Consider the following 24,696-nt stretch of genomic DNA (forward strand, 5'->3'; position numbering starts at 1 on the left):
TGAGGGATGCTATAAGACATCCAAGTGAAAATGTTCTATGGGCAGCTGGACATTGATTGTGGGACTCAGAAGGCAGGACTGGGCTGGGGTATGATTGGGGGTTCTTGGGAGCCTGGACCACTTTGAGGTGAGTGGAGGAAGGCAGCAGCCCAAGGCCCCAAATACTCAGCCAGATCCTAAAGTGGATATTGGGGTCACATCTCTTGACTCCAGTTTTTCCATTCAGGTTGGTTTTGTGTGTGTGTGTGTGTGTGTGTGTGTGTGTGTGTGTGTGTGTGTGTGTTAATCAAGACTTCATTGCACTTTAAATGAACTTACAACACAGATTCATAATATCACTGTTGGTGTGTTTTAAAATCCATCATGGTAGCTTCTGAAAGCTTAAAGAAAGATCTCCATTTTGATCAATGTCTCTACCTAGAGAGAAAGAAAAATGATGTAAGGCAGAAAATACACTGACTTTCATCACCAGGATATCTGTCTTGTTCCTGACGGAGGTGATCCACGTGTTCTCCAAAGGCCTGGGATGGCTTTCCAAGGCTGGGAGTGAAAATAATGTTAATCACAGTAAATTTCAGCCTGGTGTTTCCGTTTTCAATTTTTAGGCCTGTTTTCCATGAACCTGACATCTGCTTAACCAGCATATTGGCAAACTCCTGATTTCTTTAAAAAAAAATAAAAAGGGCAGATTTTTGCTCTCACCAGCACTTGCTCTGTCTTTCCATCTCTCCCCTCTGGATGCTTACGCAGTGTCTCTATTTCAGTCCGCATCCACCTGCCCCTGCAAGCATTTGGCCTGCACCACAGATCTTAGAGATGGGGCCCTCTCCACTGCAGGAGGCTGCCCAGCCTGTGTCTGATTGTTTCTGATTTAGAGAATTCTTCCTTCTGTAGGGCTGCACATGCTTTGGAGAGTTGAAGCGATGTCGTGATAAGTCTCACATTAGCAAGCATGTGTTTATCTAGCACAAAATAGGACACCAGAACCGTTTTGTTTTGTTTTCTTTTCTTTTTGCGGTACACGGGCCGCTCAATGTGGCCTCTCCAGTTGCGGAGCACAGACTCTGGATGCGCAGGCTCAGTAGCCACGGCTCACGGGCCCAGCTGCTCCACGACATGTGGGATCTTCCCGGACCGGGTCACGAACCTGCGTTCCCTGCATCGTCAGGCGGACTCTCAACCACTGCGCCACCAGGGAAGGCCCCAGAACTGGTTTTTGATGAGACAAGGACACTGAAGTAGGGGAGAGAGGTTGGCAGGCCAGGGAAGAGGGGCCTGGAGACTGTCAGCGCCCAGCGTGTATCATGAGGGCACCATGGAGCCTGGCTGGAGTGCAGAGGGTGAATTGACAGAGGGCCGAGGGTAAAGCGAGGGCTGCCCTGTGTCCCATCTGCTCATGTTCTACTCAGATGAAATTGAGTTAATTTGATAAGCTTGTCCATGGTCATTCATTCACTTGTTCATTCATGAGTTTGTTCTGTCCACGTTTTGAGAGCCTGTTGTATTCCAGACACTGTGCAGGGAGCAGAGGTGAGGAGGGGCAGAACCCCCTCAGCTTAGTTAAAGTAGCCTCCCTTTAGGCACCGGTAAGGTTAGTATAGGGTCTTCAATGCTTCAACTCAAATGAAAGCTTCTCAGAGAGGGCTATCACTGGTCCAGCTGAAAGGGTGTCATTTTCAGGTGTGAGTAGGGGGTCTTATCCAACCCCACCAAGGAGAGCTGTCAACTGCCCTGCCTGCCCTTTCACAGACAGCCAGCCTTGATGAGGATTCTCAAAAGCACTAAAAGATGTGAAGCCTGGGAAGCAGGCAGGATGAGACCTCGGCCCCAGCACCTGGGCCCCAGGCAAGTCAGTCTTGGACCTTTAGCTTCCTCACCTGTTCAATGGGAAAAAAATCCCAAATCACTTGTTAGAATTAAATGAAATACTCTTCTAAGGCACCTGGCCCATCCTGGCACTTGGTAGGTGCTCTGAGAGTGGCAGCTGAATCCCGCTGGGAGATGCGGGGAAAGAGTGGAACAGAGGCCTGCCCAGGGACTGGGGAGGGCTGGGTCCCCCCTCTACATGTGCCCCACCGGCTAGAAGACTGGGTCCCGGCAGGTAACCTTCCTTAGCCTCCGTTTCCCATTGGTGAAAGAGGCCCCAAGCCCACCCTTTGTGTGTGTTGACTCCATATCTGTCCATTGCTCCCCCTAGTGTTTGTAACTCTAGGCCCCAAGGGGATGCAGGTGCAGTCCATGGCGTGGTTCCGTCCCCTGGACTCTCCGCCCCAGGTGGGGAGAGTTGGCTCAGGGGGCAGGACAGTCAGGGAAGGGCACAGAGTGGGTAGATGGAAAGGGTGAATGGGACATGCCCTGGGCCCCCTGACAGGCAGGTGCAGGATGGGGCTGACAATATGAGAAGGCATTCGGGGGGAGGGAACTGAGAGCCAAACGCTGGAGGGGAGAGGGGCAGCCAGCACTCCTGCTGTGTAGACTGCTTGTTAAGAGGCTGCCTGCAGGGACCTGATGAGCTGGTGAATATGCGAGCTCTCTCCCAGTTGACATCTCTGTGCACACGTGAGGGCTTCCTCCAGACTCAGCTCTAGTGGGACCCAGAACTCTCCAGCCACAGTGGTCCCCCGTCTCATCGCACACACGAGGAAGCTTTCTGATTCTTACGTGTTCTTTTTCACACATTTAACATTCAGGGGACATCAAAGTACATATTGATTTGGGTTCTTCTTCCCTGGAAGCTGGACATGTGGCCACAGAATCCCACAGCACAGCTGCTGGCAAGCTCAGAGCCGCTCGTGGCCAGAAGCGCAGTGGGTGTGGACCAGGGATGCTCTGGCTCCCAGATGAGATCACTTCCCTGAGATTCCCCTAAGAAACAAGTGCTGTGCTCATTCCGTGGGGAGGGACGACACCTTTCCGTGGAAGTCACTCTCCAGTTCCCTCCACCTTCCCTCTCTGTCCAGTCTGGGGACAGAGCTGGCCTTTCAAAGTGAAGGCACCTCCCTCCCCTAAACCCACCTCTCTCTCTGGACTCCAATGGGAAGAAATCTTTGCCGCCTGTCATTACCCCTCCCCACCCTGTCCTCTCTGGCTAATCCCTTGGCCACGTGTGCACGCACATGCACACACAGCACACGCACGCACACACCAGTTGCTCCCAGCGAGCCGTGTTCTGACCTGCATGAAGCTAGGGGAGCCAAGGATAGGAGACTCCATCCAGAGATAAGGTTCTCTCCTGCTTCTTCAACAGAGGGAAGGAGAAGGAAGAACGGTGGTTGGCTGGTGATATTCATGGTTGGAGGAGTATGAAGCAGGGTAGACTCTATAGCGTTTCCTTCTGAGGAAAAAGGCAGTGTGATAATGACCAGTTAGCAGAGAGACATGAAGCCACATCCAGAAGACAGTCATTGTGTAAAAAAGTCAGATGCTGATTAAGTTGATTAGAGAAGCTAGAAAACTGGGTGGTCTTTGCCAGGAGTAGGGAGGACGCATTTGTCTCTCTCCTGGGGAGACCCAAGTGTGGGCAGGTTTGCTCTAAAGCACCAGGGGGGCGGCAGGGTCTGGTGCTAAGAACTGGCTTGATATCACCAGACCAGCCCCCACCCAATCATGACCCCCAGTTCTAGTAGCAGGGCAGTGGCAGCTCAGGGCTAAGCCATTGGGGGGGGGCAGCTGGGAGGATGTTACAGCTCACTTTCATAAGTGGCTTGAAGCTGAGGGGCACTTGTGTTGGACCCAATTGCTAGAGAGGAGGGAGGGAATGGCCCCAGTCCTGGCGGCCAACCTGATAGAGACCTGCAGGGGCAATGGCCATCTGCTTGCGCCCTTGGGGTGCCCCAGTGTTCATCTGCCTACTCCTCCCCTCTGAAGGGAGATGAATTTGGAAATGAATCCAGAGAAGGGTGACACAGACTCAGAACATCCTGACTGTAAAGGTTTTTAGACCACCTGGTCTAGCTTCCTCATTTTCTACATTGGAGACTAAGGCCTGGGGAGAAGTAACTTGTTCAAGGTTCAGCCAGTCAGTGACAGAACCCAGGGGAGGACCCAGGTCTCCTGGTGCCCAACCTAGTTCTACTCATCACAGCAGCCCTAGCTGTCAGGAGGTGGGCATTGTATTCCCATGTCTCCTTTTCTGAGTCCTAGAATCAGCTGTCCTAAAGTCAGGAGTCCATCCTCTGGCCTTTGACCTTGGCAGTGGTCCTCCAGCCATGTCTCCCTCCTAAGGGATCATGGCTTCCATGCCCAGAAGATCCCAGGGAGAGAGAAGCTTTGGTCACTCCAAGACCATATAGCCATGTACTCAAGGATTCAGTGCATACCACTGGCATCCTCAATTTTTGAAATAAGACAAGTCTGGAAGGGAACTGTGGTACCCCCTGCCCACTTGCTCTAAACTTCCTCACTAAGGTTTTAGCAGCACAGTCCAGCTCCAGGACTATGCTGGGCTTTCTTGGGAGGGTGATCACATTGCCTGGACCCCCACCAAGGCCTTCGTCTCTCTGACATCCGGGTGTGCCCAGAAGCCACAGCCAGGGAAGTAGGGCCCTGAGGCCAGGTCTCCACGGTTCAGGCAAGGGGAGAGGGAGCTGGGGCCTGGATAATGCAGAGCATTAGATGACAGTTTTCTTCAACTCTCTTTTGGCTTGGGAATGCAAAATATGATCATTTTTGCCTGGAGAATTCCCCTTCCTAAATGTGTTTGGCTTCAGCTGACATTACAATGAGCTTGCATTCCTCCATACTGCCTGGCCTCCAATTCTAAATTGTTTGTGGAGACTCAAGACAGATGCTTGTGTGCCGAACTCAAGACAGATGCTCGTGTGCCGACAACTGGAAGCTGGCTGTGTGTTTGCTCTAGAGAACCTCTCTGACATGTGCCAGGGCTGGGCCTTAGTAGCAGAGAGCTTAACCCTCTCATTTGACAGATGGGGACACTGAGGCCCAGAAAGGCATAGTGACTCTCCATGGACACTCGGCCAATTTAGTGACAAAGCTGAGATTAGAACGCAGGTCACCCTGCCCTGGTCCAGCCTTCTCTGGGCTTCACTTTGGGCTCTGGTGACATGCAAACATGTCTGTTGGCTCACGCACGTGGCTGCAGACTCTGAAGACCACAAGTCATGGCCCTACGACCCAGCATGGAACCTGGAGCATCACAGCCCCAAATAGACATTTGTGGAATTGAAGGACTGTAGAACAGGTGTATACAGAGGCAGTGGTGGTAAATAAAGATGGGCATGGTGACCTTGGACAAATCCCCACCCCTCTCCCAGCCTGAGTTCTCTCAGTAACAAGGGTCTTAAACCCAATCAAGTGGTTCTCAAACTATGTTCCAGGATACCCTAGGGTTCCAAAGAAATGTCTTAGGATAGGATTGTCACTGCAGGTGGGGAGTTTCCTTGTCCCCCATCCTTAACCCCAACCTCAGCTTCCTGTGTCTGCTTTTCATTGTATAGATTTTGTTTCCAAAAGGTGGGATTCACTGCAGAAAAACAAAGTTTTGAGACCACTAGGTTATTGGATCTATAAGATCCCTGTTTGCTCTTGAAAATAAAATCCTAATAAGTTACCCTTCCCTGATAACATATTTGCTGCACACCATTTTTGACCCTCTGTTAAATTGTCCAGGGTTCACATCCCCTGGCCATGGGGCAGAGAGAAAATGAGGTATGGAGGGCCCTTGAGCCCAGCATTGATGCTAGGGGTCTGTCTGTATGTCTGTTGTTCCTGTGTCTGCCATTCCTCTGTCCTGAGGAGGCAGGACAGCCCAGCTCTAAGGCTCTTGGTGCATGGCTCAGGCAGGAGAGGTCATGACCTGCCTGCTAGGCCGCTCTGCTCCCTGACAGGCTAGGTCCAGGCCTCCCCGTGAGCTCTTGAGAAGGAAATGACTGGGTTACCACCCCAGAAACCATGAGTACCCCTTGTGTAATTATTCCTCCCCTTCCCTGATTGTCCATCATTTAAGACAGGGGTCCCCAACCACCAGGCCGAGGACCGGTACTGGTCCTTAGCCTGTTAGGAAGCAGACCACACAGCAGGAGGTGAGCGGCGGGCAAGTGAGCAAAGCTTCATCAGCCACACCCCATGGCTTGCATTACCGCCTGAGCCATCCACCCCCTCCCCGCCGCTCGTGGAAAAATTGTCTTCCATGAAACCGGTCCCTGGTGCCAAAAAGGTTGGGGACCACTGATGTAAGAGCCAGACTGAGTCAGTTACCAATTGCTACAATAATGCCATGTAACAAATAATCCCCCCAACTCTGAGTGACAGACAATAATTAGTTAGTTCATGTGGCTGGGTCAGTTGGATGTCAACTGACCTCAGCTAAGCTCAACTGAGAGCGCTGCTGGCCTCATGGGGCTTGCTTATGTATGTGGGGGATGGCTGACCCCAGCCGGGCTTGGCTAGGGCAGTTCAGCTCCAATATCTCTCATCCTTTTCCTGGGATCAGTGGGCCAGAATGAGCAAATACGTCTCACACTGATGGCCGAAGTGCAAGTGGGCAAGCAGAAACAGACAAGGCATCCTAAGACCTTGACTGGAAACAGACACACTTTAATTTCTGCCTCATATGGCCCAGCCCAGAGTTACGTGGAGATGCTTCATAGGCGTTGTTTACTGTTGTTAGTCAGAGCTGAATCTTCTACTTTAGTTCAACACATTTTACTGAGCATCTCTGTGTCCCAAACCCTGCAGTGAGGATGAAGAGATAAGTGAAACCCGGTGCTTGTCCTCACATTGCTTGGAGTCTTGGGATGGGGAGAAGATGTGTGGAATTCACTCTGCTCGGTGTAGAGGTTTAACCCCAACCCTTAACAGGTATTCACTAAACTTCACAAGTGTTCATTCCTCCATGAGTGGAGGTATAGGCAGAAAGAAGCTCACAATCCAGTGTGATTTCCCTGATGCCCCAGCAGCTCACAAAGGCAGGGCCCAGAGCCCCACCCTCCAGAGGCTTCCTGGGGGAGGGCATAGTTACTAGGTCTCCTGTGAGGGCTGCAGGCCCCCAAGGGCAGGATCCCTGGAGTCGGAGGGCTCCCTGACCTGGAGCCACCTCCTCTCCAGTGGAGGCCTTCCTCCCGCAACTGGCAGAAGCTTCTCTGATGAGGGGACGGCATTCTCCCCACACCCCACCCCTTCTCTCATATCTCATTAGCTCCTCGCTAGGGCCTGGACGGGGGTGAGGGGGCCTCGCGCCTCACCAGCAATGCCCCCAAACCTGACATTGCCTTCTTAGATGCCTGTCTTCGAAACAATGGCTTCAGGTAAGAAGGGAAAGACAGCTGGGGCTGGCGGCAGATCAAGAAGCACCAAGCTTTCATTATTTGCCACAGCAGAAGGGGCAGCAATGCAGAGGATGCAAATCAGCCAGGCATCTACAGCTCATCCCATCTCAGGTTGGAATGTGTGATTTTGTTTTCCATAGCAGAAGGAGGTCCACATTACCATTTCTTTTTGCTTAGGGTCTTTTCTTTTGTCAGGGTCTTTTCTCCTGTCCCCTGCCCCTCCCTATCTGTGATTTGCTTTGAAACATGAAGATTCTTGAGGGGCAAGTAGAACTGGGAAGAGGGAGATAACGTGAGAGTTCTGATACTATTTCAGCCTCCCTGGCCCCCATCCCAGCCCCCACCATCCAAGGAAAATGAAAGCTCTTGCCTACACAATGTACGTCCGCAACCCAAAGCAGGACCCAGAGAATGAGCAGAGGCCTGGCGGATGGAAGGTGGCTGAAAGATGGTCACTCTCAGGTTCCCCAGAGTAGCTTCCTCCTGCTGCATCCAGATTTTCAGGGTCCTTGGGACTCTGGCTGTGTCCTTCTGGCACACGTGGTCCCCTGTATTCTGCCTGTTGTGATCAGGGATGCACCTGTCAGTTCTCTAGCGAGCAGGATCTGAGGCCGTGGGACCCAGGATGGGTGAGTTTTTAAGAAAGGGTGAGGGGGAGGAGGACTAGCCTGGCAGTGAGGAGCTCAAGTAACAGAAGTGGGGAGGAAGACTTGATGGCGGCAGGCAGCCCAGGGCAGGACCGATGAGACCTCAGAGTGCAACCCTGCCACTTCCTAGCTGCGTGACCACTGCCAGTTACCTGCCTTCTCTGTGCTTCAGTTTCCTCACTCGTAAAGTGAGAATAATAGTATACCTACTTCAAGAGGTTGTTGTGAGGATTAAATAAATTTAGAACAGTGCCTGGTGCCTAGTGAGTTCTATGTGCATGTACGCTATAATTTTTATTACTGTTATCTAAATGGTAAGGAACTGTCCGTACCAATAAGAGAGCTAGGAAATAAACTAAGGGAAGAAGAGGCCAACAGGTACTGATTCTGGGAACAGGTTCTCAGAGGGTGAGAAATCCATCAGGCAAGCCTCTCTGCATATTCCTGGCACAGAGCAAAGATAAAAATATACAAAGCTACTCCTGAACGTTGCCCTGAATAGTGTATAGCTGGATTAGAAAGCAGGGAAGATGTGGAAACTACTGTAATCCATGGTAGAAAGCAACAGAAGCTATGAGCAACCCAGAGGAAGGAACATGTTGTAGCAGAGGTGTCATTAGAGCTGGCCCTTGATGTTTGAGAAGAAGGGAAGAAAGGCCTTCAGTCAGGTGAACAGCATGGGCAAAGGCACTGAGGCAGCTCAGAGAGCAGGAAATCTTGAGTCAGTTCCAATTGACCGAGATCTACTGCATGCTTTCCATGGACCAGGCACTGCCACAGGTTAGTCACTGCATTCAGTTTTCTCCATCACACTTTGAGGTTGGTATTTTTATTCCTGTTTTATAGAAGAGTAAACTGAGGACCAGAGAAGTCCCTGACCCAGGGTCACTCATTAGTCAATGAATGCTGGAGCCAGGCTTCTCACATTGAGATCACTAGGCAAAATTTGATGTAATCGGGGGTGGGGGGTCAGGGAAGCTTCCTGGGGAGGGGTCAAGAATGGGACATTTGTGCTGAGATCTGAAGGTGATGAGAAGTTCATCAGAGATGCTCAGGCAGAAGAAACAGCACGTGCAAAGGCCCCAAGATGGGAGGAAGCAAGGTGCATCTAAGGAGCAGAAAGGTGGGCCTGGGGCCTGGACAGCAGGGAGCCAGAGGAAAACTTGATGAGACAGGCTAGGGATGGTCTGAGGGCCATGGGGCCACGTGGAGACTTTGGACTTTCTCCCAAGATCCTTGGGAAGCTAGTGGCAGCAGTGGGGGTTGTGACTGTTAGAGGGTGGAGCAGCCCATCATGGATGCTCAGCTGAGTCTCCTTAAGCTCTAGTGAGCACTCCCTGTGGAGCTGTTGAGTCCACAGGAGCTCCAGACATGTGTTGGCCAGTGTGCCTCAGCATCTGGGACTGTGACCACCCTACCTGGTGATAGGACAGTAGCTTCCACCTTAGCCTGGAGTGGTGGGTTTGAGATCAAGCGATGCTCAAACATCATGCTGTGGTTTCAGTGCTTTCTTGGGACTGGCTGATGCTTTTTTAAAAGATAAGATTCTGAGAAAGGGGGCAGCAGCTGATGTAACTTTGGCCATAGTCCACAGGAGAGCAGGCCAGGAACTGTGGTTTTTTTTTCCCCCTCTGTCATCAATATCAAGGGCAGTAAAGTGGCAAGCTGCCCAACCAGGCTCCTACTGTCTCTGCAATCGGCCTGTTGACTCCCATCAAAAACAACTTTGTTTTCTTTTATTGGTATTTGGGGTTCATAAATCTCTGAGAAGAGTACATTCCCCAAGCATGAAAGCCACCTGCCATCGGGGGAGTGGGCTAGAGATCTTTTCGGGAGCCAAGGTCAGGGTGTCAGACTTGACATCACTTTTAGGAAATCCACTCTCTGGTTGGTTCGGTTTGGTCAGAAGCAAATGCGACTCGGGGAAGAAGCCAGCACTATGTAACTTAATGCTCCGTCCCTGACGGGGGCTTTTGTCCTCTTCCCTGTGGCCAGATTTCACTAATCCTGTGCTGGGGGTTGGGGGGTGGGGACACTGGGGGAGACGGGACTAGTCCTAGACAAAGCCCCCTGGAGGAGGGAAGGAGCACAGGGCTGCCGGCCTCCTCTCCCATCTGCTGCCCCCAACCAAACCCAAAGACAGAGGAGGTGGGACCTGAGGGCAAGAGGGAGACCTGTTTCTCTGAAAAGAATCTTCCCTGCCTCCAGTGGGTCCTTCTCTGAAAAGCTACTCTCCCAGGGGTAGCACATCACCCCAGTGCCCTAAGCTCCCTGATCATGGGCTTGCTCTAACCTCCTCCTAGGTGAGTGATTTGGGGCAAATTTCTTAACCTCCCAGAGGTATGATAATATCTACTTCACAGGGTTGGTGTGAGATTTAACTAAGTAGTATAAAATTACTGGTGAGATGCCTAGAATAGTGCCTGGAACATATCAGTGCTCAGTAAATATTTTTTCCCCTGTTACTCTTTGAGGGGAGAGAGCGTCCCAGCCAAATGTGGGTCCTGGTCTCTAACCATTCAATCAAGCAGTATCTATTGACTGCTGACTCTGAGCTAAGATCTTTATTCAAGGCAGTAAGGATACAGCAGTGAGCAGCATCTCTTGGCACTTACAAGACATAAGAATATTATAGAATATCAGCCACGTGACAATCAACAGATATATATGTAACATGTTCGTGATAAGTGCTATGAGGACAAATGAAGAAGAATAAGGGGGATAAGAGTGACAGGGTGTCCTGGTAAGGGACAAGATGGCATTGAAACAGAGACCCGAATGACTTGAGGGAGTGAGCCCTGCGGGTAACCCAGGGAGGAGCTTTCCAGGCAGAGGGAACAGCCAGGGCCAAGATGCTACGTGGGGACGGGGCTGACACATTCTAAGAACAGCAATGGGGACAGAGTGGCTGCAGCAGAGGGATGGAGGGGGAGGACAGGAAGTGAGGAGGCAGAGGGAACCGGGTGGGATCATGCAGGGCCTTGCAGGTAAGGATTTGGGCTTTGACTGTGAGTTGGTGGGAAGATGATGGAGCATATGGAGCTGAGGAGTGATTGGATGTGACAGGTCTTGGAAGGATCCTTCTGGCCATGTTTGCCCAAGAAGCACTGATGGTAGAGAAGGCCCTGAAGACACAACTTATGGCCTTAGCTTCACTGGCCCTCACCCCCTTGTCGGCCTGGAAGTGGCGGGTGGGTCTGGATTTCTTGACTGCCCGGCATGCCTTCCTCTTGTCAAGGTCACCGCCCTTTGCTGGGCTCAGATGCAGGAAAGGGAGGACCAAGGACCACCAGGGGACATCTCCAGGGGGCACCAGGGAGCCAGATAAAGTGTTGCCCCCCAGTCAGGGAATGTGCGTGGCCTGTGCATGTGTGTGCATGGATGTGTGTCTGTGTGTGGGCATGTGTGCATGCACATGTGTGCCTCTCTGTGTGTATATACGTGCGTGTGCATCCATTCCTAGGACAGAGTTGGAGAGTTCCTCATCTGCAACTCCACTTCTTCTTTGACCTCTCTCTGTCCACCTCCCAGCTGTGCACAGGTGACACTAGTATCTCTCTCTGCTCTGTGACATGCCCTCATTGGCCAAGGACCTGTGCCCCTTCATCCCTCTGTGCTCACCTGACCAGGCCCCTCTTCCCCAAGGCTGCCTGCTTCTAACCAGGCTGATAAGTCCATTTGTGGGCTGGGCTTTGTAAATAAGAGTATGTAAATAACATACTCTTCTTCCCCCACCCCCACTTAGGGCTATGACACTAAGTTCATGTGGCAGATTAGCAATCATGAAGACAGGGTTGGCAGCTATGTAACCACTTGCTGTCACTGTCTGCTCCTGAATCCCCAGCAGGTACTGCTCACTGATCATACTGGTCTTGCCCACTGAGCCCAGACTTGACCTCAGAATCCTTCTTAACTCAGTGCTCCAGGCAACACTAATAATCAATTGACATGGATGAGTGAGAACACATGTCTAACTTCCCTAATCTAAGGTGTTCTAGTGTTACCTCAGGAGACTCTAATTCTGGGACTCTAATGATGGAATTTTCGGCCACTGTATGCATTTGCTGAGCAGAAAAGAAAGTGTAGAAGAAACCTCTTGTTCCTGCCTGTACAGTGGGCCTTATTCAAGTACATGCTCCAGGGCATCACTCTTGAATACTCAGACTCAGGGGGTCCGTGCCAAAGGAAGGACAGAGGGACGCTCAAGGGTACTAGCCTCAGATTCAGAGTCCCTATCCAGCAGGCTTTGGGACCTTGGGCAGGTCAGTTCACCTCTCTGACCCTTGGCTTTCCCTTTGCTGCCCACATCACAGGGTTGTTGTGGAGATCTGATGATAGCAGGTATGTAAGTGCTCTGTGAAATTTATAAAGTGCCCTACACATGAAAGGAACAACAATGATATTCTGTCTACTGTTTTGTTCTGCTGATTGGTTTTCACTTATGTGAGAGTTTTGGCTCATGGTAGGATCCGACCCCTTAAATCCCATGGGTCCCAAGTTTGGTGGTCCTGTAGGTACTAATATGTAACGAGGCCAGACATGCCTGAAAATGCCTCATGGAGGGAAGGAGTCGCAGAGCAGGTACCTGAGGTCCTGGCTCTGATGCTGCTGCTGACCTACTGTGTACCACTGGACAGCCTCTTAACCTCTCTGGGTCTGAACCCCCCCTCTGCCAAATGTGGATGATGCTTGCCCATTCCCCCAAAGTCCTGTGAGGGTAAATGATGGCAAATGTGAGGAGACCCAGAACCCTAAGCAGCATACAAGTATGAACTGGTGTTTCTTGTGATTCAGCACAAGAATGCCAAAGGGGTAAAGCTCTTTGCCCCAAGGCTCTCCACTAGGTAGAATCGGTTAATTGACCGATTAGGGGCCAAGGTGAAAGGGTCACGGGAATTTCTCTCTGCTTTTGCCTCAGCTGCTCCAGCCGAGCAGTATGCCAGGCGGAGCTTTTTTTTTTTTTTTTTTTTTGGCGTTACACAGGCCTCTCACTGTTGTGGCCTCTCCCGTTGCGGAGCACAGGCTCCAGACGCACAGGCTCAGTGGCCATGGCTCACGGGCCCAGCCACTCCGCGGCATGTGGGATCTTCCCGGACCGGGCCACGAACCCATGTTCCCTGCATCGGCAGGTGGACTCTCAACCACTGCGCCACCAGGGAAGCCCCTGCCAGGCGGAGCTTTGCATATAGATTCAGAAGGAGGTGGTCAGCCAGTAGCGCTGGAGCCGTGGCCACTAGGACCCCAGGCTTGGTGGGGCGGTGGGGGGAGGCGAGAGAGGTGGGAAATCAGCTCCGTGACTCTTTAGCAGGCAGAGGTGAGAGAAGGGAGAAGGAGAGGGAGGAGTTGGGAGCAAAGGAGGAGAGAGGAGGGAAAAGAGAAAAAAAAAAACAAAAACGGAAGAGGAGACCAGCAGAAGCTAGAAGAAGCAGGGTTGGAGGAAGGAGTGATGGAGGGGGACGGGGACTGTCTCTTCCTTGTGGGAGCAGGAATTCTCTCGGGAAGGGACTGGGTCTTCTCCTTCAGACCCGCCTGGTGTCTCTAACAGTAGGTTTTATGCCTATGCCTCCCCTATCAGATTGGCTCCCCCAGGACAGTGGCTGGGGCTTTCCCATCAGACTGTTGGCTCCCCAAACAGGAACTGGGTCTCCCCAGGGATAGGGGAACATACTCCATCCACAGCCAAGACACTGGACCTCCACCTGCCTGACTCCTCTCCTCCCCACCCAGGGTTCACGGACACCTTCAACATGGACATCAAGAAGCCCCGAGTCATCCCCGGCTCCAGAGCTGCCTTCTTTGGCTACACGGTGCAGCAGCATGACATCAGCGGCAAGAAGTGGTGAGTGAGAGCTGCCACCTCCACCATAGCCCTGCACTGCCCCGCACCCAGCCCCTCCATCGGCTGGCTGCACTGGCCCTCATGTGTAGACGCCCGCCTTGCCGGGGACTTGACTTCTTGTCGTGGCAGGTCAGGGGCTGCCTAGGATCTGCCCCTGTCCATGAAATCATGAGCATCCCATTTCACAGACCTTGATCTTCTCATTTGAGAAATGGGAATGAACACCCCTCCTTCTCCGGGTTATGGGACAGCACAAGTAGCAGGCACCTAGAACCAATAATTACCCCTCCCATCCCCTCTCAGGGCCTCAGGGTCTCCTCAGTGGGGGCAGTGCCTCTGGTCCTGGCTGCTGGGAGAGCTGTTGGGGAGTGGGATGTCTCTGAGGGGCTAGATGTGAGTGTGCTCAAAGCTAAAATACAGGAACAGTGGGGCAAAGGGAAGTGAGAGCAAGGCTGAGTGGCGGGGAGAGGGCCAGAGAGATCCCAAGGACCCCTCTGGGACGGGGGCGATCGAGAGGTGGGAAGGGTCCGCGTCTGATTTTTAATATAACTTTGTTGGATTATACTTTACATATTATATGATTTACTCATTTCAAGTGTCGATTCAGTGATTTTTTTTAAAGTAAATTTACCAAGTTGTGCAGTTCATCAGTTGTAGAACATTTTCATCGCCCCAGTAAGATCCCTCATGCACGTGTACTGTTCATTGCCATTCTCCTCCTGCTGATTGGTTTTCAGCTGTCAGAAGGCAAGGCTTTCCTTCCTTCCTGAGATGCAAAGGACTAGGCCTCTGCTTTGCCCTCTTAGAAGCCCTTGCCGAGTCAAGGGACCATGTGAACACTGACGATAAATGTCCTACCTGCCCTCTTCCCAATCTGGCCTCTGCCTACCCTCCCACCCTCTTCTCCTTCTGCTTCCCCACCTCCTTTCCTGCACTCAACACTCTACCTCATTGCATTATTTCCATTTTTCCAGTTCTCCAGAGCTTCTTTGCACATGTTGTTCCTTCCTCCCGTGATGTCCTCTCCTACCTTCCCCACTCACCCTACCCTACCACTCAGATCTGACAAATTCTCTCATACATTTTTTTGTGAAGGCGTATCTTATTATCTTTCTACTGAGGTATAACTTAGATACAGTAAAGCATAGACTCCTTAAGTGTCCAAACCAGTGAACTTTTACACATGTATATGCCATTGTGATCACCCACCAGAACATGATATAGAACATTTCCAGCTCGCTGGAAAGCTCCTTGTGCCTCCCACCCAGTCAGTTCCCCTCCAGGTAACCACTATTCTGACTCCTATCACCCTAGATTGATTTTGCCTATTTTTGAACTTCATATAGATGATATCACACATTAAGTACTCATTTGTACCTGACCTGTTTTACTCAACATTATGTCTTTGAGGTTTAACATACTGTTGAATGTTTCATACTTGATGTTTCTTCACTGATGTGTAATATTCTACGGTAGCAATGTACCATGTTTTATTTATTTATTCTACTATCGATGGATCTTTGGATTGTTTCCATTTTTGGCTATTTCAAGTAGAGATACTATTAACATTCTTATACATGTCTTCTGATGAACATATGCACTCATTTTTATCTGGTATATACTCAGGAATAGAATCACTGGGTTAAAGGGAAGGTATATGTTTGTAGGACCTGCCAAGCATTTTTTCTCCAAATGGTTTACCAATTTAAACTCTTCTAGTAACATGAGAGTTCTAGTTGCTTCCCATCCTCACTAACACTTGGTATTATCAATCGTTAATTTTAGCCATTCTGATGGTGTGTGGTGGTATCTAATTGTGGGTTTAATTGGCATTTTTCTAATGACTAATGATGTCGAGTAACCTTTGGTAAATTTATTGGCCATTTTGGTATCCTATTTTGTGAAGTGTCCAATTGAGTCTTTTGCCCATTTTTAAAATTGTGTTGTGTATCCTTTTCTTATTGATTTATAGGACTTTAAATATATATTCTATATACACATCCTTTGTCAGAGAAAAACATTGTAAAGAACTTCTCCCAGTCTATATCTTGCCTTTTCATTCTTTTTTTTTTTTTTTTTTTTTTTTTTTTTTACGCGGGCCTCTCACTGTTGTGGCCTCTCCCGTTGCAGAGCACAGGCTCCAGACGCGCAGGCTCAGAGGCCATGGCTCACAGGCCCAGCTGCTCTGCGGCATGTGGGATCTTCCCAGACCGGGGCATGAACCCATGTCCCCTGCATCAGCAGGTGGACTCTCAACCACTGAGCCACCAGGGAAGCCTGATCCTTTTCATTCTTTTAATGGCATCTTTTTATGAACAGAGTTCTTAACTTTAGTGAAGTCTAATTTATCTGTCTTTTTTATGGTTAGTGTTTCTTGTGTGTCCCATTCAAGAAGTTTTTGCCTCTCCCAAGATCATGAAGATATTTTCCTCTGTTTTCTTCCAGAAGTTTGATGATTTTGCTTTCTCATTTAAGTCAGTAATTCATCTCAAATTAATTTTTGTATGAGATGTGAGATAAAGATCTAAGTTTTTTTTTAATATGGATATCCAATTGATCTGGCACCATTTGTTGAAAGACTATTTCCCCACTAAATCATAGTGTCATCTTTGTTGAAAATCAGGTGACCCTATACGTATGGGTCAATTTCTAGCCTCTATTCTACTCCATAGAATAGAAAGCTGCCTTGGTTACTGTAGCTTCAAAGCAAGTCTTGAAGTTAGTGTGAGTTCTCCATCTTTGTTATTCTTTGACAAGATTGTTTTAGCTATACTAGGTCCTCTATATTTCCTTATGAATTTTAGAATAGGCTTGTCAATTTCCCGTAATCAAACTTGCTGAAATTTTGATTGGGATTGCATTAAATTTATAGATCAACTTGGGGAGAAATGAAATCTTGATAATACTGAGTCTTCCAAACCATGAACATGTATATCCCTCCATTTATTTAGTTTTTAAAAAATTTTCTCTCAATAGTGCTTTGAAATTTTCAGTGTAAAACTCTTGCATACCTTTTATTATATTAATTCCTAGGTATTCAGTATTTTATGCTAATTAAAAATAGAATATTCTTTTTATTTTTTATTTATTTATTTGGTTGCACCAGGTCTTAGTTGAAACAGGCCAGTTTCTTAGTTGCAGCACGTGGGCTCCTTAGTTGAGGCTCACGGGCTCCTTTAGTTGCGGCTTGCCAGCTCCTTAGTTGCAGCACATGGGCTCCTTAGTTGTGGCATGCAAACTCTTGGTTGCAGCATGCATGTGGGATCTAGTTCCCTGACCAGGGATAGAACCCGGGCCCCCTGCAGTGGGAGCATGGAGTCTTAACCACTGCACCACCAGGGAAGTCCCTAAAATAGAATATTCTTATTTCATTTTCCAATCTTTTGCTAGTATAGAAAAATACAATTGACTTTTGTATATTTACATTATATCCAGCAACTTTACTAAATTCATTTATTATTTCTAATAGTTTGCTTGTAGATCCTTTTGAATTTTCTGTGTATACAAGTGGATCATCTGAAGTAATTATTTCTTCTTTTCCAATCTTCATAGCTTTTATTTCTGTTTCTCTTGCCTAATTGCAATAACCAGGACCTTCATACAGGATTGAATAGAAGTTGTGATCCCAAACATGATTTTCTTACTTCCCTTATTAGAGGGAAAACTTTCAATATTTCAGAATTAAATAAGATGTTAACTGTAGTTTATTGATTTGTTTGTTGTAGATACCTTCATATTAAGAAAGTTTTCTTCTATTCCTACTTTTCTGAGGTTTATTTGTGTGTGTTTGTCTCTGCGTGTGTGTATGTAATAGGTGTTGAATTTTATCAGATGCTTTTTCTGCAAAGATTGAGATATTATATGGTTCTCCTTTATTCTGTTAATATTAATTATATTCATTGATTTTTTTGAATATTAAGCCCAATTTGTATTCCTGGGATAAACTTGGTCACCACATATTCATATATATATATGTGTGTATATGTGTGTATATATATGTATATATATAAATTGATTCTATTTATTAATATATTCTCAGGAACTTTATTTCTATGTACATGAGGTATATTGTGCAGCTAAATGCATCCTATATATTTTTAATTACAAATATTTTGTTTTACAATTCCTGAATTTCCACTTGATTCTTTTTATAGACTCTAATTCTATTAAAGTAATCTATCTTTCTCCCATTTGCCCATCTTTGACTCTATTTTTTTAAACATATTAATCACAGTTATTTTGAAGTCCTTCTTGGCTAAGGCTAACTCCAATATCTGGATCATCTCTGGGTCTGCTTCTAGTGACTATTTTACCTTATGGTTATCAGTCACTTTTTCCTGATTCTTTGCCTGTTTAACGTATATATTTTTATTCTATGCTGAACATTGTGAATTGTACACAGTAGAGGCTATAGATTGTGTTACCTTCCTTTAAGTACATTTTGTTCTGATGGACAATTAAAATACTGGTGAAACCACCTAGAACTTACCACAGCTTGGTTTGGGCCTTGGTTAGGGAAGGTATCTGGTTTTTCCCTTACTTCTAGGGTGCAGCCTTTACCCCTAGGGCATAGATTTCCTGAGGTCTCAACTGAAAGCCCACAGCAGTCATTAAAATGTCTCTATTCTGACTGGGCTTGAACCCCAACATCTCCTAAGCACTGGGCAGCCTCTAAAATCTCTGCTCCCTGTGGCTCTTCTCTGATAGATTTTCCAGAATCTCACACTATGCATGCACAGCTTAGGGGGCAGCCAAGACCCTAAGGGGAAATGTTAGCAGAGTTTTGGGGGTCCTTTCTCTGTGGTGCTCTCCTTTCTGGCTGCTTCCACCAAATCCTAGTTATTTTTGCAGCCTCAGCCCCAATCACTGTTTCCTCTACCCAGCAAGACTGCTGCTATCTGACTGGACTTTATTTCCCTGTGCTGCAATAGGAAAGTGCCCTCAGAGAGAGAGCTGAGTAAATGTGGGTTTAGTGCCTGTACTTACCTTTGCTCAAATATTGAGCTCTCTAGTGCTATCTAATGCCTGAAAATGGTTGTTTCATGTATTTTATCTAGCTTTCATAGTTGTTTATGGCTGGAATTTAAAGTCTTCTTTCATTTTTAAAAAAACCCTTTTATTTATTTATTTGTTTATTTATTTGGCTGTGCCACATCTTAGCTGTGGCATGCAGGACCTTCATTACTGCATGTGGGATCTTCAGTTGTGGCACACAGGATCTAGGTCTCTGACTAGGGGTTGAACCTGGGCCCTCTGCATTAGGAGCACAGAGTCTTAGCCACTGGACCACAAGGGAAGTCCCAAAGTCCTCTTTCATGATCTTTAATCAACTTAAGTATCACTTCCTCTGAGAAACCTCTGACCATCCCTTCCCATCACTAGATTAGCTGTACCCATAGAATTCTGGATTTTCCTTTTCATAACATTTATCAAAATGGATAGTAATTGCCTATTTCATTGTCTTTCTTCCTGAAATCAGGGGTATGCTCCCGGGAGATTAGTAGATGTCAAAAGAACATACTTTGAGAGACTGAATTAATGGTTTGAGTCTCTCTCAACCAGCCCAGACATCAGATACACAGCATCTGTATTCTATACATGGTATGAATGGTCAAAAATTAAATGGGACTGACTTTCCCAAGACTGAATTTGTTTTGACCAATGTTTATTAAGCTTCTGTTAATAAATTTTACTAGACTCTGCAAAATTTTGGTATGGTTTCACTCTCAAATAACTCACAGACCAGTTGAGGAGTTGACACTAATATCCTTGAAATAATTTAAAAATAATGCAAGACAAAATACAACCTGGTGTTAATTATGTTCGTCTTTGTAAGACCACTTTCTCCATGAAGGCTTTCTGGATCCTTTTCCTAGCCTAAAATGGCCTTACCGTTCCTAAGTCCTCTCTCTGATGGCCCATATCATTTCCTACCTTGTGTTGGAGTCACTTATGCCCATGGCTCACCTCCCTTATCGGACACTAGCCTCACATCCCTGTGCATGAGAGCAGCCAGCAAGTTGTCTCACTCACAGCAGAAACTCAGCCAGAGTTTGAAAGGAGAAATTTCTGTGGCTGAGGTCTCTGGGAGAGCTTCATAGAAGAGGCTCATTTGAATGGGGTCTTGGAGGTTGGGCTTAGATGAGCAGAATGGTACAATAGAATTGACTCATGGTCACTCTTGCTGATCTGAGTGCAGCCGGAAGCATCATGGGAGCCGCTGGACCAGAGCATGTTTTCTGGCTGAGAGAAACAGAGAGGCCTTGGAGACCCAGGGAGCTGCACCTCCTGCAGAATAGACAGGAGCACACAGGACCTTTCAGGAATCCCTGTCCTCACTTGCATAGACCCCACTGCATACCCTACTTGGTTGCTTCCCCTCTCTGCTTTCTCCCCAGGCCCCCATTTTTTTCTCATCCCATAGGCAGCATTCCAAGAGTTTTTTCCAGACCTAAGACCCCATGGATGTGGATCAGGGGAAAAGACAGGTCGATGTCAATGTCATTTGGGGGACACCACCTGGCAGTCATGCACAGGGATGACTCCAGTGGTACATGTTGTTTGAAGTCCATGCCAGGAGGTACCTCAAAGGAAGGACAAGAGCAAGGGTTTGAAGTCCAAAGACTGCCACTTGGAGGAAGACCTTGGAAGAAGCTCTCTCATCCTCTCCACACCTCTATTTGCTCATGCACAAAATGGATATGAAATTACCTATCTCAGGGTGCTAGGAAAGATCAACAAATACCTAAAACTTGAAAGTTATAATTAGTAAAGCAGGAAGTGAAGGATTGGGTTGCTTGCACCCAGCAAGCAGCCAAATCTGAAGTCAGGCCCCTGGTGACTTGGTCAAGAGGCTCACCTTGACCCAGGGTCTTCTGTCTCCTGGGTGTGGATACAGCTTCCAGCCCTTAAGGTAGAGCTGGCACACCTTGGTCTGCATCTCCTGGGCCTGCAGTAGGGCCAGGGAATCTGTGTTTTAAAGAATTCCCCAGGACTCTAGCAGGGAGATTGGGGCCTCCTGAGTATCACCATTTTCACTGAGGATCGGGAAACGCCAGTGAGAAACAACATCACGCCCCAGCCCCTGCCCAAACATCCAGGTCCCAACATTGCCGCAGAGAAGGACCCACCAGTTGTCTCTGACCACAGGCACCAATGAGGTCTGGCCCCCATTTATCAGGCTGTGAGCCTCCTTGAACATCAAGGGCACCAGACCCTGATGTAAATGTGTTGGAGGACAAGGGGACAGACCTAGTGGGGCTGCCACTTTATTCTCTTAACCCTTCACCTCCTGCCCACCACGTTCCCAACTCAGAACTCAGACTCGGCAAAACTGACTGTGCTTCAGACATCTTGAATGGTTTTCCACATGCCTTGGTTTCAGCAACAATAACAACACTCACAGACACACAAAAATGAAAAGAGAAGACAAATTCTTCTTGGGCTGAGTATTCTCTGCCCCTGCTTTTTAAGCCCTTGTGTATTTTCAGAGAAATTTAATCCACATGACTCTAATGTGTGTACATTGAAATCATTAAGTCAGTTGGTTTTCAAGACCGTTTGATGTCCCAGAAACTCCGGTGTAGGGTTTGCAGAGGGCCTGACCAAGGCTTTGGTCCACTGGAGCAGGAAGCCTCCTGGTGCTGAGAAAAAACAGAGCTGGGCACCACAAAGTTCCAATTTGCCACTGAAGCTTTCACCCCAGAGAAAGAAGCCTCAGCTCTCAGGGAGGCGGTGCATTTCACCCTCTCCCCTCAAGGGTGCTGGGAAGCAGGAACCTGGCACCCCCAGTGGGTTCTGCAAGGGGAACCCTTTGGAACTCAGTGGGCTTTAAGAACAAAAGGGCATGTGAATTCCCTGGGCCACAGGTTCGGGGATGTGAGCAACTTGTAACAGAAATAGGCTTGTCCCCATTTTACAGATGAGGCAACTGAGACTCCAAGAGAGATAACATAGTAAGTGTCTGAGCTATGTCTGGAACCCAGTCTCGTTAGGCCCAAACAGCACAGGGCAGAAGCAGCCCCAGCCCAGAGACTGACTGGGAAACTACAGTCAGACCGCAGTGGTGCCCCTCCTGACCAGCTACACTGCTGGCCCCATAAGAGTCGAGGCTGTGATGTCCCAAGACCCAGCACTAGCAGATTCACATAAAAATGCTGAGTCCAGTCAGAAAGAGAGGGTGTATATTCACAGAACCCCAAGCCCGGCCAATAAATACCAAGAGAGGACACACAGAAAGGATCACAGGAGTTCATGTGAGGGAGGGAATTTGTAATTCAGCAGGACTAGGTGGGGGAGGGAATCAGGAGAGGGTTGTGGAGGAGGCGGCTTCCACATGGGTAGGATTTCTATGTGTAGAATAGACAGGGATGAGAAGAGTATACCAGATAGAAGGAACAGCATGGGTAAGAGTACAGGGCTGGTAAAGAAGAGGTCCCATTTAGAGAAAGGACACTGTCCCATGTGTCTGGAAGAGAAGGTATGGAAAGCAGAGCAGTAGACCAGACCAGAGGCTGGGAGAGGGAGGGGAGCACCACGAAGTTTCTTAAATACCAGAGTGTGGGGATTATATCTAGGAGGCAGTGGGGAGCCATTGGAGGTTTTAGAGCAGAAGGGTGGTTCACTAGAGTTCTAATTTTTAGGGTGATCACTTACACTACCATATGGGAGGAGGTCCTGGAGGTGAGGAGTCTGGTGGGAAGGCTATAGAAGTCTAGGTGGGTGGAGGACCTAAGGGGTGGGGCTTGGAGGAAGGGGCCTGCTTTATGAGTGTCAATCGTTCATTCATTCATTCTTGAGAACCTGTACTAGGTCCTGGGAATTCAACAGTGAACCAAACTTCAAAGTCCCCGTCCTGATGGGACTTTTCTTCTGGTGGGGCAAGACACATTATGAAGTTGCCCATCATCTGTCAGATGGTGATGTGTGCAATGGAGAAGCGTTAGGCGGGATAAGGGGGCTTGGGAGCAGCGGGTGGGAGGGAGGGCTGCTCCCTTATAAAGGCCATCAGGCAGGGCCTCAGTGCTAGGGTGACAGCAGTCAGAGACTTAAAGAAAACGGAGAATCTGAGACAATCATGGATATCTGAGAAAAGAGTATTCCAGGCAGAGGGAATGGCAAGGGCAAAGGTCCTGAGGTAGGAAGATGCTTGGGATGTTCCAGGAACAGTGTGTGTGGCTGGAGCAGAGTAAGCCGGGCAAGAATGGAGGGGGGGCGAGGTCAGAGATGAACGAGGATGAAGGATGACTGAGGACTTGTTTTGCTGACTGAGAAGATAGTGAAAAAGCAAAATCCAGCAACAGGAGACAGACTTTGGGGGAACGGGTGAGCTAATCTTTGGTCCCGTTGGTTTGAAGTATCCAAGGGTCAAAAGAGTGCAACTGGACAGCTGGCAGCAGGGGACAGGGGCCTTCAGGTGCCTGTTCCCAGACAGGGAGGTTGGGGTGCAGTGCTGTGAGGGCTTATCTGTGTGTGCCTCTCCCAGAAGCCGCCAAAGGGGCCTAGCTTGGGAGCTTGCAACTCAGGGCAAATGCTTACAGGACCAGCCCTTGAGATGTACGAAAGACTCATGATATATACTCATGCGCACAGAGTAAGTCCAGAGTTCCTGCAAAGACTCATTGCAATGTATGCGAAACATCTGCAGTACCACTCCAGAGCGCTGGTCCTTAAGCCTCGGTGTGCATCAGAATCCCCTGGGGGGCTTGTTAAATCAGATCACTGGGCCCTGCCTCCAGACTTCTGATTCCATAGGTCTAGGGTGGGACCTGCGAATTTGCTTCTAACAGGTTCCCAGGTGGTGCTGGTGCTGCTGGGGCCCACACTCTGAGAACCACAGCCCTAGAGATTTCTATCCCCGGTTTCTTAAGCTGGTGACCCAGAGACAACTGGGAAGGGGCTGGACGTGGGGTTGGGAGGACAGAGAGGAGGCTGTTTTTGAGAAGAGCTGCTCACACCTCACTCTTGTCATCCACCTGAAGCCGCTCCCGTCTCTCTTAGCCCTTCCTCTGCTTTCTCCTACTTTTCAATTTTCTTTTTTCTTCTCTTGGCCCATTTCCTTTTCCTGATTTCCTTCGCCGCTCCTTACTTCCTCAACTTTTCTTCCCCTCTGCCCCTTCAGCGCCCTCCCCTTCCCCACGCCTTCTCCCCTCCTCACTTCTTTCACTCCCCTCTTGGCTCCCGCACCAGAATCTCTAATGGAAATGGGCAAGATAGGGTTTAGAGGGTGACCAAAGCCAAGGGAGGCCACCCTGTCCCTGTACCCTGCTGCCCGCCCTGCTTCTGCACGTAGCCACCAATGTTATTAGTTTCATGGGCCTGACTGCACCCTTGCGGGAAGGGGAAGGAGCCCAGCCCAGGCTTCCTGGCACCTGTCCACCTGACCTGAGGCACCATCCGCAGGGCACTACCTGGCGGCAACCCTGACTGGGGCCGAGAGAGTTGGCACACAGAGAGGGACAGGGCAGTGAGAGGGTGGGTCCTGGAAGCCAAGAGAAAATGGAGAAAGGCGATCTGGTGGAGGGGAGACTGAGAAGGAAATGAGATGCACTGGCTCTTGCGGAATGACACCACAGCCTTGGTCCCGCCGATTCTGGGGTGTCATGATGGGAAAAAGAGGCTTCTCTTGGGCAAAAGGGAGCCTCTTAAACATAACTGTCATCACCCTCTGCAATGGAAGGACAGACTTGGTGGCTTGGCTCATCCAAAGTCACGAGGGGTCCTAGACAGCCTCCTGCCGCTTTGAAGGATCCTTTTGGATTCTTCTGTAATAATTGAACTCAGAGTTCGTGAGGTCAGATGCTGAAGGGCCTGTGTGATTGGGTTTCTTGCAGACGGACCTTAAGGCAGTAGGGAGGGAGATCCAGAGACCTGCTGGGCTTGGGCTCGGAAGCAAAGCTGCCCTCCCCCCAGGGCAGCTCCTGCC

The 24,696-nt window shown here is 48.8% G+C and overlaps 1 protein-coding gene across 3 annotated transcripts in view; it reads left to right on the forward strand.

Annotated features, from left to right (window-relative positions):
• The window catches only part of ITGA11 (integrin subunit alpha 11), a 129,197-nt gene that overhangs the window by 17,737 nt on the left and 86,764 nt on the right, over nucleotides 1–24,696 (forward strand). For all 3 annotated transcript variants that reach the window (XR_010839775.1, XM_059058564.2, XM_067029603.1), the window contains exon 2: nucleotides 13,661–13,772. Coding sequence is in view for 2 of the 3 variants with exons in the window: in XM_059058564.2 (XP_058914547.1) it covers nucleotides 13,661–13,772 (112 nt within the window). In the remaining variant the exon portion in view is untranslated. The remainder of the gene's footprint in view (nucleotides 1–13,660; nucleotides 13,773–24,696) is intronic.

Source organism: Kogia breviceps, chromosome 3 (genome assembly GCF_026419965.1).
Source record: "Kogia breviceps isolate mKogBre1 chromosome 3, mKogBre1 haplotype 1, whole genome shotgun sequence".
In the NCBI taxonomy this organism is placed as follows: Eukaryota; Metazoa; Chordata; class Mammalia; order Artiodactyla; family Physeteridae; genus Kogia; species Kogia breviceps.